At 40.8% G+C, this 14,128-nt stretch overlaps 1 protein-coding gene across 2 annotated transcripts in view; it reads left to right on the forward strand.

The window, feature by feature from the left end:
- The first annotated feature begins 529 nt into the window (after positions 1 to 529).
- LOC111024998 (alanine-tRNA ligase) overlaps positions 530 to 14,128 on the forward strand; it is a 36,606-nt gene continuing 23,007 nt past the window's right edge. Inside the window, exons 1-4 of one of the 2 annotated variants that reach the window (XM_088126381.1) lie at positions 530 to 862; positions 6,314 to 6,380; positions 6,499 to 6,576; positions 6,882 to 6,934. In XM_088126381.1, coding sequence (XP_087982507.1) covers positions 614 to 862; positions 6,314 to 6,380; positions 6,499 to 6,576; positions 6,882 to 6,934 — 447 coding nt within the window. In that variant the 5' untranslated portion in view covers positions 530 to 613. The remainder of the gene's footprint in view (positions 863 to 6,313; positions 6,381 to 6,498; positions 6,577 to 6,881; positions 6,935 to 14,128) is intronic. The other variant, XM_022302840.2, reaches the window with a different exon arrangement.

The following is a 14,128-nucleotide window of genomic DNA, read 5'->3' on the forward strand; positions in this document are numbered from 1 at the left end:
ACATTTTTGATGTATTAACTTACCTAAGATTTTTTCCACAATAAGAACGATCTATATTTTAAACTGATAGTATAAATAAAACTGCTCAAAAGAAAAACATTATAAATAAAAAAATACAATAATTATAAAAAGAATAATAAAAAAAATGGTAATAGAAAAAATCTTAATCCTTAAGTATAGACTCATCTTTTAGGTATACATACATCCTTTGCAACTCGATAGATATGTATCTCTTGCCACTTGATGAATATGTCAAAATTATTGTTATGAACTCATGACCTTCTAATCAGAGATAGATATCTAAACCATTTGAGCTATACTCGGTTTGACATTTATAACAATATATTAATGCATAGTTTGTAATTTGTAAAATTAGTAGGGGATAAAAGTGTCCAAAAATATTTTTCTTACCTACTCGCCTTTTAAGATAGTATAGATATTTGACATTTTAAACTTTGGCTATGATAATAAACCCAAAAAAAACCGCCCCAACTAGCAAAAGCCGGGCAGCGGTCTGTGAGGCCAAGATTTCGGAATTGTTCTTTTGCAAGTCGCTGCATTTAGCATAAGAGGCCACCGATAAGAGGAAAAGAAAAGAAAAAACCGCGTTTCAATGGCGACGGATTCTGGATCATCGTCCTCGGAAGAAGAACTATCATCATCTTCCCCTCTCAACGAATCTTCTTCAGGGAAACCTCAATCACTGGCCAGCTTGGCCAAGCCTTGGGCCGACTACGCAGCCCATCAGGCGCTTCTCTACCAGCGCACTATCGACGATTCCTTAGAATCTGCCATTCAAGCCTCAAAATCTCGCCTCTCTCAGATTCGTTCCACCTCCCACCCTCATTTACAGAAGACCATTGTAATTTCTCCTCTTTTTTTTTTTTTTTTTTTCTGTTATTCTTTGATGTTAGAGAGGTATTGAATTGTTACTATGCATGTTGAATTGAAGTGAATTTGTAGACATTTTGGTTGAGTGATGCTTGTTCTGTATCGCTTGATTTCATTTAGGTTCGACAGTAGGAATAATCGAACTCTAGACCCTCTTTGTTGAACGAAAATTAAAGCTCTCTTAAAGTCTCTTGAAGCAATTGTTGACTTTGTCCAATAAAAGTAGGTAAAAACTTATGACTGGCTCTCCTGATTGGCTTGTGAGTGGAGTGTGCAGGAAGCTGGTGAGGTGATGTAAAATGGTGGCATTTCCTAAGTGCAACTGATGTTTTTGGAACAGAGAAGAGTTAGTACTAAACTATTAATTCATAGGTTTGCCTAGGAGAGCGGTTTTCTTGTATTTTGCAAGAATATTATTCTCGTTGCTTTCTTGTCAGTAAGCTTTGTAGTAGAGAACTTTTATTCGGTTTCTTGCTTAAGTTCTTTCCCCCAAGTTTAATGGAGGGCGATCAACTGACCCGGTAATCCGAACCTTGCCCGGACATTGCAATTACTCGTGCCAGTCACGAGCCACTCCCCGCCGACAAAGAACCAAGAGTCCTTCAAATCCTCTACTAAACTTGGGCATGTCATGACTTGCCTAGGGCCGCGAAGCGATGCCTTTGAAGGAAGACCCTGTCCTGGTGGACCTTGCCCCTCTGTGGCACACTAAGCATCCTAACTAGGTCTTGCCTTGCCCCTCTGTGGCACACTAAGCATCTTGACTAGGTCTTGGCTCACCCCCTCCTTCGAGAAATGTTTTCTCTCCTTATTTTTAGATAGATAAACAAATAAATTTTCTTTTGGAGATTCAACCTTCAAGGCAAAAGGATACAAAACGTTTGGGGTAGCAATATCGTCACCTCCCTGAGCCACCGCCATGCGATAATACTGGCCAGCAACATATTCTAACTGTTGGGAGTCAACTATGTTGGAGCCAGTTGAATGTCGCTCAGAAAATGTTGTATGAAGAGGTGGAGTGGCGGCTGCACTCCATTCTCGAACATCGTAACATATAGAGCCATTTCTCCTACTGGAGGATGAGTCATACGCTCATGGGGCCCTAGGACCCTAATAGTAATCGTATAGGACGCCATACCGTGACCGATAGCAGTCTAATACACTTTGCGTAACCTGCAAGCGAATTCTCGACAAGCTAGGTGTTGGTACATCTCTCGGGTAAATGTACTACTGTTACGTTACCTGCAAGGCGCCCTCTCCACATCAACACAACCTATAGCCCCATGTTCCTATTTCTCCACAAATCACCCTATTTTCACTAAGAGAGCGAACCCCACCGTCGTCAGATATGCCATTAATCTCCGCATTCAAACGCCCAGCGAGGCTATTCTCCCTCCTAGAGTCGTCTATAACTAAAGGTGAAGAAGAAAACGAGAGTCTCTCTAAACTTGGGGTATTTACTAACCTAGACCCTAACTCCTTTAACTCAAGTCCCAAGGGGCTCAGTGTCGAAAACTCCTCTAAGTCAGGCATATTCGAAAAAAGGGGAGGTTCAAAAGATACGTGGTTACCTCGCAGCCAAAAACCACCCAAATCACTACCTGAAAGCTGCTAAAAAGAAGACTGGCCAAAAGCAGCATTAAAAACGCCTAAACACTGCGAAGAGAGGTATAGTGAGCAACTGCACCAACCGTTGCAAAAATTCATCCTAAATCTGTCAAAACGGCCGCGTAAAATACAACCTAAAACCACACAATATATTGATGGCAAGGGAAGAAACAAATAGAAAGCTTTAAGCCCAAGACCCCTATTTATATTCGAGAAGACCTACCTTGAAAATTTCCGATCTTGAGGTCACATCCGATGATCCTTGAAAAAAGGCGCATATTGCCGCACTATGTTGATGGCAAGGGAAGCGATTTAAGGCGAATTGAGGTGGAAATAGTGCGGCAATGGGGCGACGTGTGGGTTGAGCGGCGGTGAGTGAGATTGAGTGGCGGCAATGGGGCAATGCGTGAGATTGAGTGGCGCAACGAACTTGACGGTTAGGGAATGCGGGTTAAAGCGGAAATAGGGCGGCAATAGAGTAGTCCATCGGTTGTGTGGCGCAAGGAGTTTGGCGGCTAGGGAAAGGAAGTGTAAAGAAGGAGAAATCAAACATTTATACTTTCAAATTAAGAAAAACCCTAACTTTGAAGTGGGGGCCTACAGAAAAACCTAACAGACCTATTTAGAGTTTGTGCCAGGCTCAAGGAAGTGCCCAAAAAGAATAGGTGGGAAGCGTAGTGTGGGCTCAGCCACGCGCATTGCACGGCGCATGCAGCCAAGCTCCCATAGCCATGCGCATAGCGTAGCCAAGCACGTATAGCCAAGCCCCATGCAAAGCTTGCGCGGCCAGGCCCCTGCACAGCCAAGTCACATGCGTGGCCTAACTCGTTGTGCAACTTTAGGCTCGCACTACAAATGAACAACTATCCATATAGCCAGGAAAGATAAATGCTTCTTGAAAGGGCACATGGCCAATCCTATAAATAGAGAAGAAGTGCAGCCTTTTAAAGTAAGTCATTCCTCCTTCCTTCCTTTTACCTTGGCTCCCTTTGGGTAGTAATTCAAAGAGGGTAACATTTTGGTATCGAGTCTTAGAAAAGATTATGAAACATTTCTCTTTTTTTTGGTTAAGAAACAAAATGTATTATCGACAAATGAGGAGCAACAACCTAAGGGCGGGGGCCAAGGTGGCCCTCCCCAAAAGAGCTAATACACTACAGCTTTCCAATCTCGAGAGAGTAAAGCTATATTGTAATTACCAAAAAATCTCCTATTTGTGAGGCACCAAGAGGCTGTTGTTATTTGTACATTTTCACAAAAAATTCCAAAAGGGGTGGAGGTATTGTTGAAAACTCTTTGGTTTCTTTCCTTCCAAATACACCAAATAAGAGCTTGGCTAGCGCAACTCCACAATGCTTTTGCTTTCTCTTTTAAAGATTCAGAAACATCTCTCTTCTTAGGGGGAAGGCTTTCTTTTTTAGAGGGGTATATTAACTCTCATCTAGTCAGTTCTAGTTGAATGCCTATTGCCACTTTTTCTTGTTTAGAATTTCTATCTCGGTGAGTAAAAATTTAAAGAAAATAATGAGGGAGTTTTAATGGGAGTGAGTTGATGAGAAGGGAGGTTCTCATTTGTTTAGTCAGCAGGTCATCGTGTGCCCCTTGGTCCAAGTCGGTCGGGGTATTGGTAACTTGAGATTGCATAATGAGGCCTTGTTGGCCGAAAGTGGTTGGATGGTGTATCCTTATGGAACCAAACACTTTATCGCATAAGATTACTGTGAGCAAATACAGTTCACACTGTTTGAGTGGGATTCAGCTTGTGGGTCTAAGGGCTATTCTAAAAACCTCTGGTATGCTATAATTTTAGGTTCCCAATCGTTTTTTAAATTCATGAATGTGCTATTGGGGAAGGCTCAAAAACTTATTTTTGGGAGGAGTGTTGGGTAGGAGACAAGCCTTTTTATTCTATGTTTCCTCGTTTGTATCATCTTTTCGATAAGAGGTTGCATTTGGTGGACTCTGTCATGCCTTCCTCTGGTTCTTCATCCTCCCTTTCTTTGGGTTTTCATCGTGCTTTGTTGGATAGAGAGACATTGGAAGTGGCAACCTTTCTTTCGAGTTTGGGTAACGTTCGGGTGGAACAGGTGATTATTCCAGGGAGGAAGGATGTCTACTTTTGAACCCTAACCCTTTGGGAATCTTATGTGTCCCTTCATCCCCACCCGAGGCCCCTTCTTTCTTTGCTCTTTGGAAGGTAAAGATCTCCAAGAAGGTCAAATTCTTTGCTGACAAGTCTTGAATGAGAGAATGAACACCTTAGATCGTGTTCAAAGGCATTCCTCCATAGTGTTGGGCCCGCAGTGGTGTAGTCTTCGTAAACAGGCAACAAAAGATCTTGACCATCTCTTGTGGAGCTGTTCGTTCGCACAGGCTTTATGGAGTCGCTTTGTGATAGTTTTTGGGATTTACGGGGTGGGTAATGAGGAGATTGTTGTTCTATGATGGAGGAGGTTATTGTGAATCTCCCTTTCTGAGAAGTCCTCTGCAAACTTGTTCTTTGCCATTTTATGGAATATTTGGCTTCAGAGGCATGATAGAGTTTTTAAAGGGGTTGAAAGATCTTGGAAAGAGGTATGGGATATGTTAGGTTTGACACCTCTTTGTGGGCTTTGGTTTTTAAATAGTTTTGTAATTATCAGTTAGGTGTTATTATTTTTGATTGGAGTGCCTAGGTAGTTTCCTTTTGAGACTCCTTTTTGAGGGGCGGTTTTTTGTGTGCCATTGTGTTTTTCTTTCATGTTTATCAATGAAAGCTTAGTTTTTCATTTAAAAAGAGGAACCAGCAAATATCATTTTGTAAACTTTTGTGGTTAAGAGAAATTTGGGCATTTTGAGCTGTGAAAAATTTGTTGCAGCAGAATATCCATCTTTGGTTTTATTATGGAGACAAAATTGGAAAAAGCTATAGTTGAAGTTTTGAGGGTGAAGTTGGTTGTCCTGTCCAGGATACTTGGTAGTCAAGAGTCAAGGGTGTAATGTACATTGGTTTATATTATAAAGTGCTGGAGAAGGTTTCTATTTTTTCTCAATTTCAGAATGATGCATTTATTTTAGTTGTAATTGCTGCTGGAGATTTATTGGTTTGTTTCATTCAATTACATTTTTAGTCCTTGAAGTTGGACTGTTGTGTAAATTTAGTCTCTAAATGTTAAAAAGTTTTAATTTCAACTCTAAAATTTTGATTTTGATTCTAATAAGTTCCCATGTTAAAGGACCCTTACTTGAAAGGTTGTTACTTCTAATATTGATGGGGTTGATTCAGTTTCAGTGGACGTTGGAGTTCTCTACCCAATATCTTGCTGCTTTTGAATTATTTATAGAGTGCTTTCTGTCTGCACAGAGGAAGTTATGGTGCTGTTCCTTGTACTTTGAATCTTTTATTGGCTTCTTATTATGAAGCAAAAAGAGTAATTACTGGTTCCCCGGGTATAAGGGAGCAAAGCTCCGACTTTCAGTTATCCAAAAAAAAAAGCAAAAAGAGTGATTGTTTTCTTGGGAACATGAAACATCTGACATTTTGGAATTTAAAGATGCAAGTTATATGCCTGTCTTTTCTTGTCTTGATGGCACTTACATGATCTCAATCATTAAAAGCTTTTGTTTCTCGTTATAATAAATAAATGAAAGTTATATTATCTCATTTTTATTTTCTTGCCAAAATAAATAATACATGTTCTTTATAATGGACTCCTTGATTGGTAGCCCCTCGTTCGTTCATTTTCTGATTGTCCTACTTTTGACTCTTTTGTTTTGTTTTGTTTTTTTGTTTTTTTATCTAAGCTTATCATTATATGCATTGAATTGCCTTTAGGATTCATTTCAAGATGCAAAGTCAGAGCTTGCTGCTTATGAGAATTTATTATTTGGAAAAATTAGAGGTTTGTTCCTTAGCTAACAAACATTGTGTTCGAAAGTTAGTTTCGAACTTTAACTTCTTTCTTTTCTTTTTTGAACATTCAAATTACTGAAAAGTGTTATTTTCAATTTTTTCTGCAGATGGTATTCTTGTTGCTGCATCACATCCGCTGATCAGTTGCGGAGTTGCAACTGGTTTGGGTTTCTTAGTCCTTAAAAGTACGGTTATTTTATTATTTGTTTTCTTTATGTGTTTTATGAGAGTTCTTATACAACTAATTTCATAGGTTCATTTTTTAAACTCTAAATACATATCATATTACACATTTGCTTTCCAGTAACCCCAAATTTTTTATCTTGTTCAATCTCCAAAAAGCACGTACATTACGACACCATTGCAATAGATTCACAGTTCACCTAGACTTGGAGGCTATTTATCTAGTTTATACGTGAGACTTCTTACATCTGAATTCTTGAACTTGTTTTTTTCAAACATAATTCTAATATTCTATTTGTTCTTGCAGAGCCGAGAAATTTCTTATACCACAAAACCATTCGTCTTTTCATGAATGAAGAGGTGAGCAAAATCTAATTTTCCATTTGTTGTTCTGTTTCCTCATTCTTCTTCGGTTTTATTTTTTGATTTTTTTTTGTTGGATAAAGAATGAGACCTTTCATTCATGAAAGAGGAATACAGGAATTATCCAATTAGCATTGCATAAATAATATAATATCATAATTACAAAATGAAAGAAAAAACATAGGATGTGGAACTCCAAGTAGAAGCTTTAGAGTGAAGCGATTAAAATTCCAAATTTTATTTAGATATCTACTTGAGCCCTTGGAAATCCTCTTGGAAATCCTGTTGTTCCTTTTGAGCTAAGTTTTCTGTAGATGCTTTCAATTTGGCCGCACATTTCCCATAGAGTTTAAGCATTTATTCTTGAATGGATGACCTAAAAGGAGTTGTTCATAATACAAAAATGATAATATGAAATCAACATGAAAAGACTAAGGGGTTAGAAGAACTTCCTCCAATTAGCATTTATACAGAATATCGTAGAAGCAAAAAAGAAACACCAAGTAGAGGGGCTTTAAAGTTTCTAACTTCCTGAATTTTAGTTAGATTTTTCACCTGCCTTTGTAAAGTCTTTGGTTTCTTTTGAGCCAAGTTTCTGTGAGGCCACCAATTGTTAATATTTATTCTAGGACGGGTAGAGAGGAAACTTCACATCCAAGTTAATTAGGGGTAAAGGGGGAACTTCCCACCCAAGTTAGTTAGGCTGATGGTGCGGTTGTCTATAGGGGTGGGGATTATAGTAGCAAGGTGTCCATGGGATTAGGGCAAGTTCTTTTCTTTTTTGGATAGTGTTTAGGAATATTTTGGAGAGTTTCTCAGCCCTCTCGAATAGGCTGGTTGCTGCTTTGTTTACCTAAGCGCTTGTTCTACTTTTAATACCAAAAATCGTAAGGTGATACCTTACCGTTTCCCCCAAGATGCTTTTAAGCATTGATTTTTGAAGGGATGACCAAAAAGGAGTTTTTCACGATACAAAAATGGGTAATGAGAAATGAATTTGAAATGGCCAAGGAATTACAAAAGTTTTCTCCAATTAGCATTGATAAAAAAAATATCGTCGTTACAAAAGGGAAAAGGAAAAAAAAAAAAAAAAGCTTGAAAGTGGCTAACTTTCAAAATTTATATCTCTACCTGTGTTTTTGGAAACTCTGTAGTTTATTTTGAGCAAGGTTCCAAGCAAGGTTCCAAGGTGCTCTTGACAGCTCATTATCATAGAGATTAGCTTGCCATTAGAGAGTTGGAGAGTCAAGGACACCAGTTAACGCCATTTAATGTTGATTTCTTGGAATAGGAGACTCCCCTGCTCTTGGATAGTTTGGCACTAGTCTACTAGATGGTTGCAATCTTTCAAGTTCCAAGCTCAAAGGTAATAGAAGGAGAGACGAGTATATTTGGAAATTTTCTTTGGATATTTTCAGCCGTGTTTAAACTTTCCAAAGGTAGGCACCAAAGGGAAAATATCACATTTTTTGTAGGACTGCCTCAAAAACATAAGGTATAATATTGATCATAAGGATGGACCCTCTGTAGTAAAAGCTTAGAGAGAATGAGTTAAACCATGGTGGCTACCTACCTAGAATTTTACTTAATCCTACGAGTTACCTTGGAAATCAAATATAATAGTGTCAATTGGTTGTCTCATGAGAATAGTTGAGGTGCGTGCAAGCTGGCTTGAATATTCACGGTGGTAAAGAAAAAAAAAAGAAAAAAAGAGAAGGGAAGAATGGACCATCTATTTGTCTGGAAGGACATGTAGATATTGCACTTGAAGGTGCCTGTGTTGCAAAGATTCTAACTCAGTCTATCCTCTATTTGATTAGGATTACAATAACTCAAAAAGTGATAGCCTTGACAAGTTTTCAACTTGAAGTCCACCTTTTTTATGATTAAAAGCTCTATTCTGGCCCATTCGATGACTACCACTTTGGTTACATTCACTAGTTCTTATAGAAACCTCTCATTTTTTGTTTGTGGATTTAGAATATTTTCTTTTTTTTGGAAAAGAAACAGATTTCATTAATGTAATGAAATGGTAAAAGAAACAAAAGGGGAAGATCCCAAACCAAGGGAGTTACAAAAAAGCTCTCCAATTGGTTAAAAGAGAAACAAAGCTATAGTGTTTAAAGATAGGAGAACATTTACACCAAGATACAACCATAGACACTATAGCTTCAAAAATGATGCCAACGGACAGCTCCTTTCCTAAGAAGATCCGGCGATTCCTTTCTAACCATGTTGACCAGAGCAGCGCCCTAACAAAATGCTTCCATAGGATTCCTGCTTCACTGGTGAAAGGGTGCTCCAAAAGAGTGGATGCTAGGAGAGAACAAAGATCCGTGTGTAGGACTATAGGCCAACCGAAGGATGAGAGAATAGAGGCCCATAGCTTTGCTGTGTATTCACAGGAAACAAAAATGTGGCCCATGGATTCTTGTTTTTTACAAAGCACACACCATTGGGGTGAAAGACACATATGCTGCAACTTCTTTTGAAGCTTGTCATGGGTATTAAGGGCATTCCTGTTGACCTCCCATAAAAAGACTGATCTTTTTTGGGTAATGATCCTTTCAAATCGATTTGTAGAGCATAGTCTCCTCATGAGTAGTTTGTGAGATTTGTAGATCTTGTAGAAGTGAGTTGACGGAGAAAAGGCCAGATGGTTCCAATTTCCAGACAAATCTATCACATCCCCGATTGATGTGGATGGGAGACAGCAGGAGATGGAGCTCTAGGTATTCCTGGATTTCTGCGTCTTTGAGATTCCGTCTAAAACAGAGGTCCCATGATTTTGTAGTTATCGACCACATCTCCTTCACCAAGGCATCTTTGCAAGAGTGTAAAGCATATAGGAGGGGGAAGACAGTACACAGAGGACCGGGGGCCAGCCATCCATCTTTCCAAAATAAGACTTTAGATCCATCGCCTATCTTGAAGCAGCTTCTGACCAGAACATGTTGCTTCTGTTTTAATATAGATTTCCAGGGACCATGGGCAGAAGCAAGAGAATGGTGAAGGGAGCTTTTGTGCCTATCGAGGGGCCTATATTTGGCTTCAATGACTTGCCTCCAAAGGGCCAATTCTTTTGTATGATACCTCCAGATCCATTTTGCTAATAGAGCTTTATTCTTTTCCTTGATTTTGGTGATGCCGAGGCCTCCATCCTCAATGGGATGAGTGATCTTATCCCATCGCACCAGGTTTTGCCCATGTTTGGTGCTACTCCCTTTCCAAAAAAAATTCCTCATGACTTTCTCAACCTCATTAGCAACCTGTGTGGGGATGGAGAATAAAGAGAGGTAATAGATTGGGAGGTTGGATAAGGTAGCTTGTAGAAGAGTAAGACGACCACCTTTAGAAATAAAGGAGCTTTCCCAAGAGTTGAGCTTTTTCTTCATTTTATCAAGGATGGGGTCCCAAAAAGAAGCTGATTTAGACTTACCATTTAGGGGGAGACCTAGGTAAGAATTTGGCCAAGTTCCTTTTTTGCAGGCAAAACGGTTGGACAAGAGATCCAATTCTGTTTCTTTCAAGTTGATACCCAGCAATTCCGTCTTTTGTAGATTAGAATTCAGTCCTGAAGCTTCTTCGAAGGTTTGGATGGTACAAAAGAGATTTTTAAGATGGTCACTGTCCGGTGATGAGAAAAGGATAGTGTCGTCTGCAAATTGTAGGTGGTGAATTTCCAGCTGAGATTGGCCCACCAGGAAACCTTTAGTCAGATTCGATGTCGCTGCATGGGAGAGGATTCTACTGAAACAATCAACAACAAGGATGAATAGGAAAGGGGAGAGGGGATCACCCTGTCTAAGGCCCCGGGAGGCCTTAATTTTACCTCTAGGCTTTCCATTAATGATGATAGAGAAGTTGGTGGATGAAATGCAGCCTCTAATCCACTTTCGCCATCGGGATCCGAAGCCTTTTGCTGCAAGGATACCATCCAAAAAGTCCCAATCAACCTTATCAAAGGCCTTTTCAATGTCTAACTTTATCACCACTCCTTTTTCCTTTTTCCGCAAGTATTCGTCGATGAGCTCGTTTGCTATTAGGGAGGCATCAAGGATTTGTCTGCCGGCCACAAAAGCTGATTGTTGGGGAGAAATGGTAGATGGCAGAACCTTCTTAAGTCTCTCAGAAAGGACTCTAGCTATGATCTTATACATACAAGAGATCAAGCTTATAGGTCGGAAGTCACTAACCGATCGTGCATCAACTTTCTTTGGAATTAAACAGATGTAGGTCTCGTTGAGGCTAGCATTTACAATGCCCTTTCGAAAAAAATCTTGGAACACTCTAAGGATATCTTCTTTCAGAATGTTCCAATATTTTTTATAGAATTCTGCTGTAAATCCATCTGGGCCCGGTGTTTTGTTGTGACCAGGATCCTTCACAGCAGCCCATATTTCAGACTCTGTGAAGGGGAATTCAAGACAGTCTCTTTGCTGAGGGGAGATGGGATCCCAATTAAGGGGGTGGGGGAGAAATCTATCACCTGCCTTTTTTGTATAGAGTTCTTCATAGAAAGACAGAAACTCACGCTCTATGTCCCCATCCTCTGTCAGACTCCTACCATCTCGGGAAAACACCTCCAAAATAGTACTTCGTCTTCTTTTAGCAGCTACCAATCGATGAAAGAAGCCCGAGTTTACATCCCCTTCATTCAACCATTTCATCTTGCATCTCTGCCTCCAGTGAGTTTCTTCTAAGACTGCCAAAGAAAGGAGTTGTGCTTTCAATGCTGTCCGATGAACTATATGTTCCGGTCGGATAGATCCCCTCTCCTCTACTTCATCCAAGGAAGCTAATTCAGTAAGGCACTGGTCACGTTGACGATGAATGCAACCGAAGGTCTCTTTCTTCCACAAACGAATTGTAGCTTTAAGACTCTTAAGTTTCTGAATGAAACCATGTCCGGGCCAACCCGTCACTGGGTTTGATTTCCACCATTGTTCAATCATAGGAGAGAATGAGGGGTGTTGCATCCATATGTTGTCGAACGGGAAGGGTGAGGGTCCCCATTGATTGATACCCAAAGAGACTTGAATGGGATAGTGATCAGATAGTTCCCTGTCCAGACGTTTGACCAAGGCATTAGGAAAATGATTGAGGAAAGCATCAGAACATAAAAACCTGTCAATAAGAGAGAGATAAAGGGACTCCCTCAGGTTGGACCAAGCGTAGAGGCCATTGATAAGAGGGAGATCTCTGAGATTGGCATCTGCAATGAATTCATTGAAGAGGCGCATGCTGCGGGTGGGTCTCCGGTTGGTAGATTTCTCATGCGACCATCTAGTGACATTGAAATCTCCCCCAAGGAGCCAGTGGTCCGAGCATAAGGTGGATAGGCCTTGGAGTTCCTCCCAAAAAAGGTGTCTGTCGGCAGCCCTCGATGGCCCATATATCCCAGATAACCAGAAGAAGAAACTGTCGGAGAGCGTAAATCTGAGGGTGAGGGAGTAAGAGCCAATGGAAATATCAGAAACCGAGAATGAGGGATCGTTCCATAGAATGATAATACCTCCAGAAGATCCCGTGGATCCTTTGTAAGCCCAGGCAATGTTCCTGGAACTCCAAAGTGATTTTATGAGGAGCCTGTCGACTGTCTGTATTTTGGTTTCCTGGAGGATAGCTATGGATGGATTGTGATGTTGAATGAAGCTTTTGATTTGGGCTCGTTTGTCCTTTGAGCCAATACCCCTGATGTTCCAAGATAACACATTCATATAGTGGTAGATGGCCCACCAATGTGGATGGAGAAAGAAGATGGTCCATCATAATTAATGGATGAGTAAAGGCCTGTAAGCTCTCTGACGTATTTGTTCTGTTTCTTCAGCTCTTTGTTTAGCTTGGGTGTCTTGGAGGGTAGGGGAAGAATACCCAACCCCATCGTTCTCAGCCACGGGACCACTGGTTGCAGATAAATTGAGGGATGGATAGAGGGGTCAAAGAAACAAGGAGGAGAGGGAGAAGGTTCCTCTTGTTCTTCCGAAAATAATTGTAAAGCAAGGTGCTCAGAATTAGCGGGGGGGGGGGGGGGGGGGGGGGGGGCTATTAGGAGGCGAGTGTCTGGTAATGGGTGTGGGTGAGAGGGGAGGAGAGGATTGTAGCAAGGAGGCATGTGAGGTTGGGTAAGGACTGGAGAGATGGTTTTCTGATTCGGGTTCTGAGGGGAGAGGATTGGTGTTGTACTTTGTGCCAGAGATGAGGAAGGCCTTTTTTGTCTTAATCTCAACGGCTATTTTAGGTTTGTGGATAACTTGTTTGGGTTCGGGTAGGAGGGAACATGGGTTTGTTTGGTTGGGGGGGGGGGATGTAGATGAGAGATGAGGAAACAAAAGCCCTTCTGTATGCAAAGGAACAGTGTCAGAGGGTGGTAAGGCAGGTTTGGGGTGAAATGAGTAATCACGTGATCATCAACAATAGGATCCTTCCCTTTTGAGCTATGGGCATTTTTCCCCATATCCAAGGAGTCAGGGGCAGTGGGTTTTGTAGATGGATCATTTAATGTGCCAGAAAAAAGGTCAACAGTGGTACCCTGTAGGTCTGGAGGTCTCTGTTGTAGGTCTGTATCACTGCCGCTGCAAGTGTCAGAAGGTAAGGCTCGAGGGTACGATCCTAGGAGGCCGTCCCCAGTCATTTTCCGGTGCGTGGGAGGAACTTCCGGTGGTCGTTCTCCATGGATTCCGGCCAAATAACCAATGAAATAATCGTTGGAGAAAAAAGGATCAATGTGTACTTCGTTTACTTCTTGATCATCTGCGGGTAAAATAACCTTGGCTGGGATAAAACCCACGAAATTCTTCTCCACCCTAATTGTTGCCTCCAAGAGATCCATTCGGGATAGGGTCTTCTTTGCTATTTCTATGAACCCTCCACAGCAGTTTCCAATGTATTTTAAGGTATCATCGTTCCATCGGTCTAAAGGCAAAGATCTGATTTTTATCCATCCCCCATATGAAGGGACCACTGGGTCTTTGTAGGAGGTCTTATTATCCCACGGAACAAATCTGAGATCAAAGCTACCCACCTTATACCAACCCTTCATATTGGTAAGGGATTCGGCTTGTTCAATACCTTCACATCTTAGAAGAGCTCTATCGGCTGCAAAAGGATTAAGGGAGCAGAAATAACTAATGTGTTCTTGTAAAGCCCTCATGATTTTGAACCAGTCATCGTGAAACTGTCGTCTGTAGA

The sequence above is a fragment of the Momordica charantia genome (genome assembly GCF_013281855.1).
Source record: "Momordica charantia cultivar OHB3-1 chromosome 7 unlocalized genomic scaffold, Mcharantia_2.0 BLBB01000007.1, whole genome shotgun sequence".
NCBI lineage: Eukaryota > Viridiplantae > Streptophyta > Magnoliopsida > Cucurbitales > Cucurbitaceae > Momordica > Momordica charantia.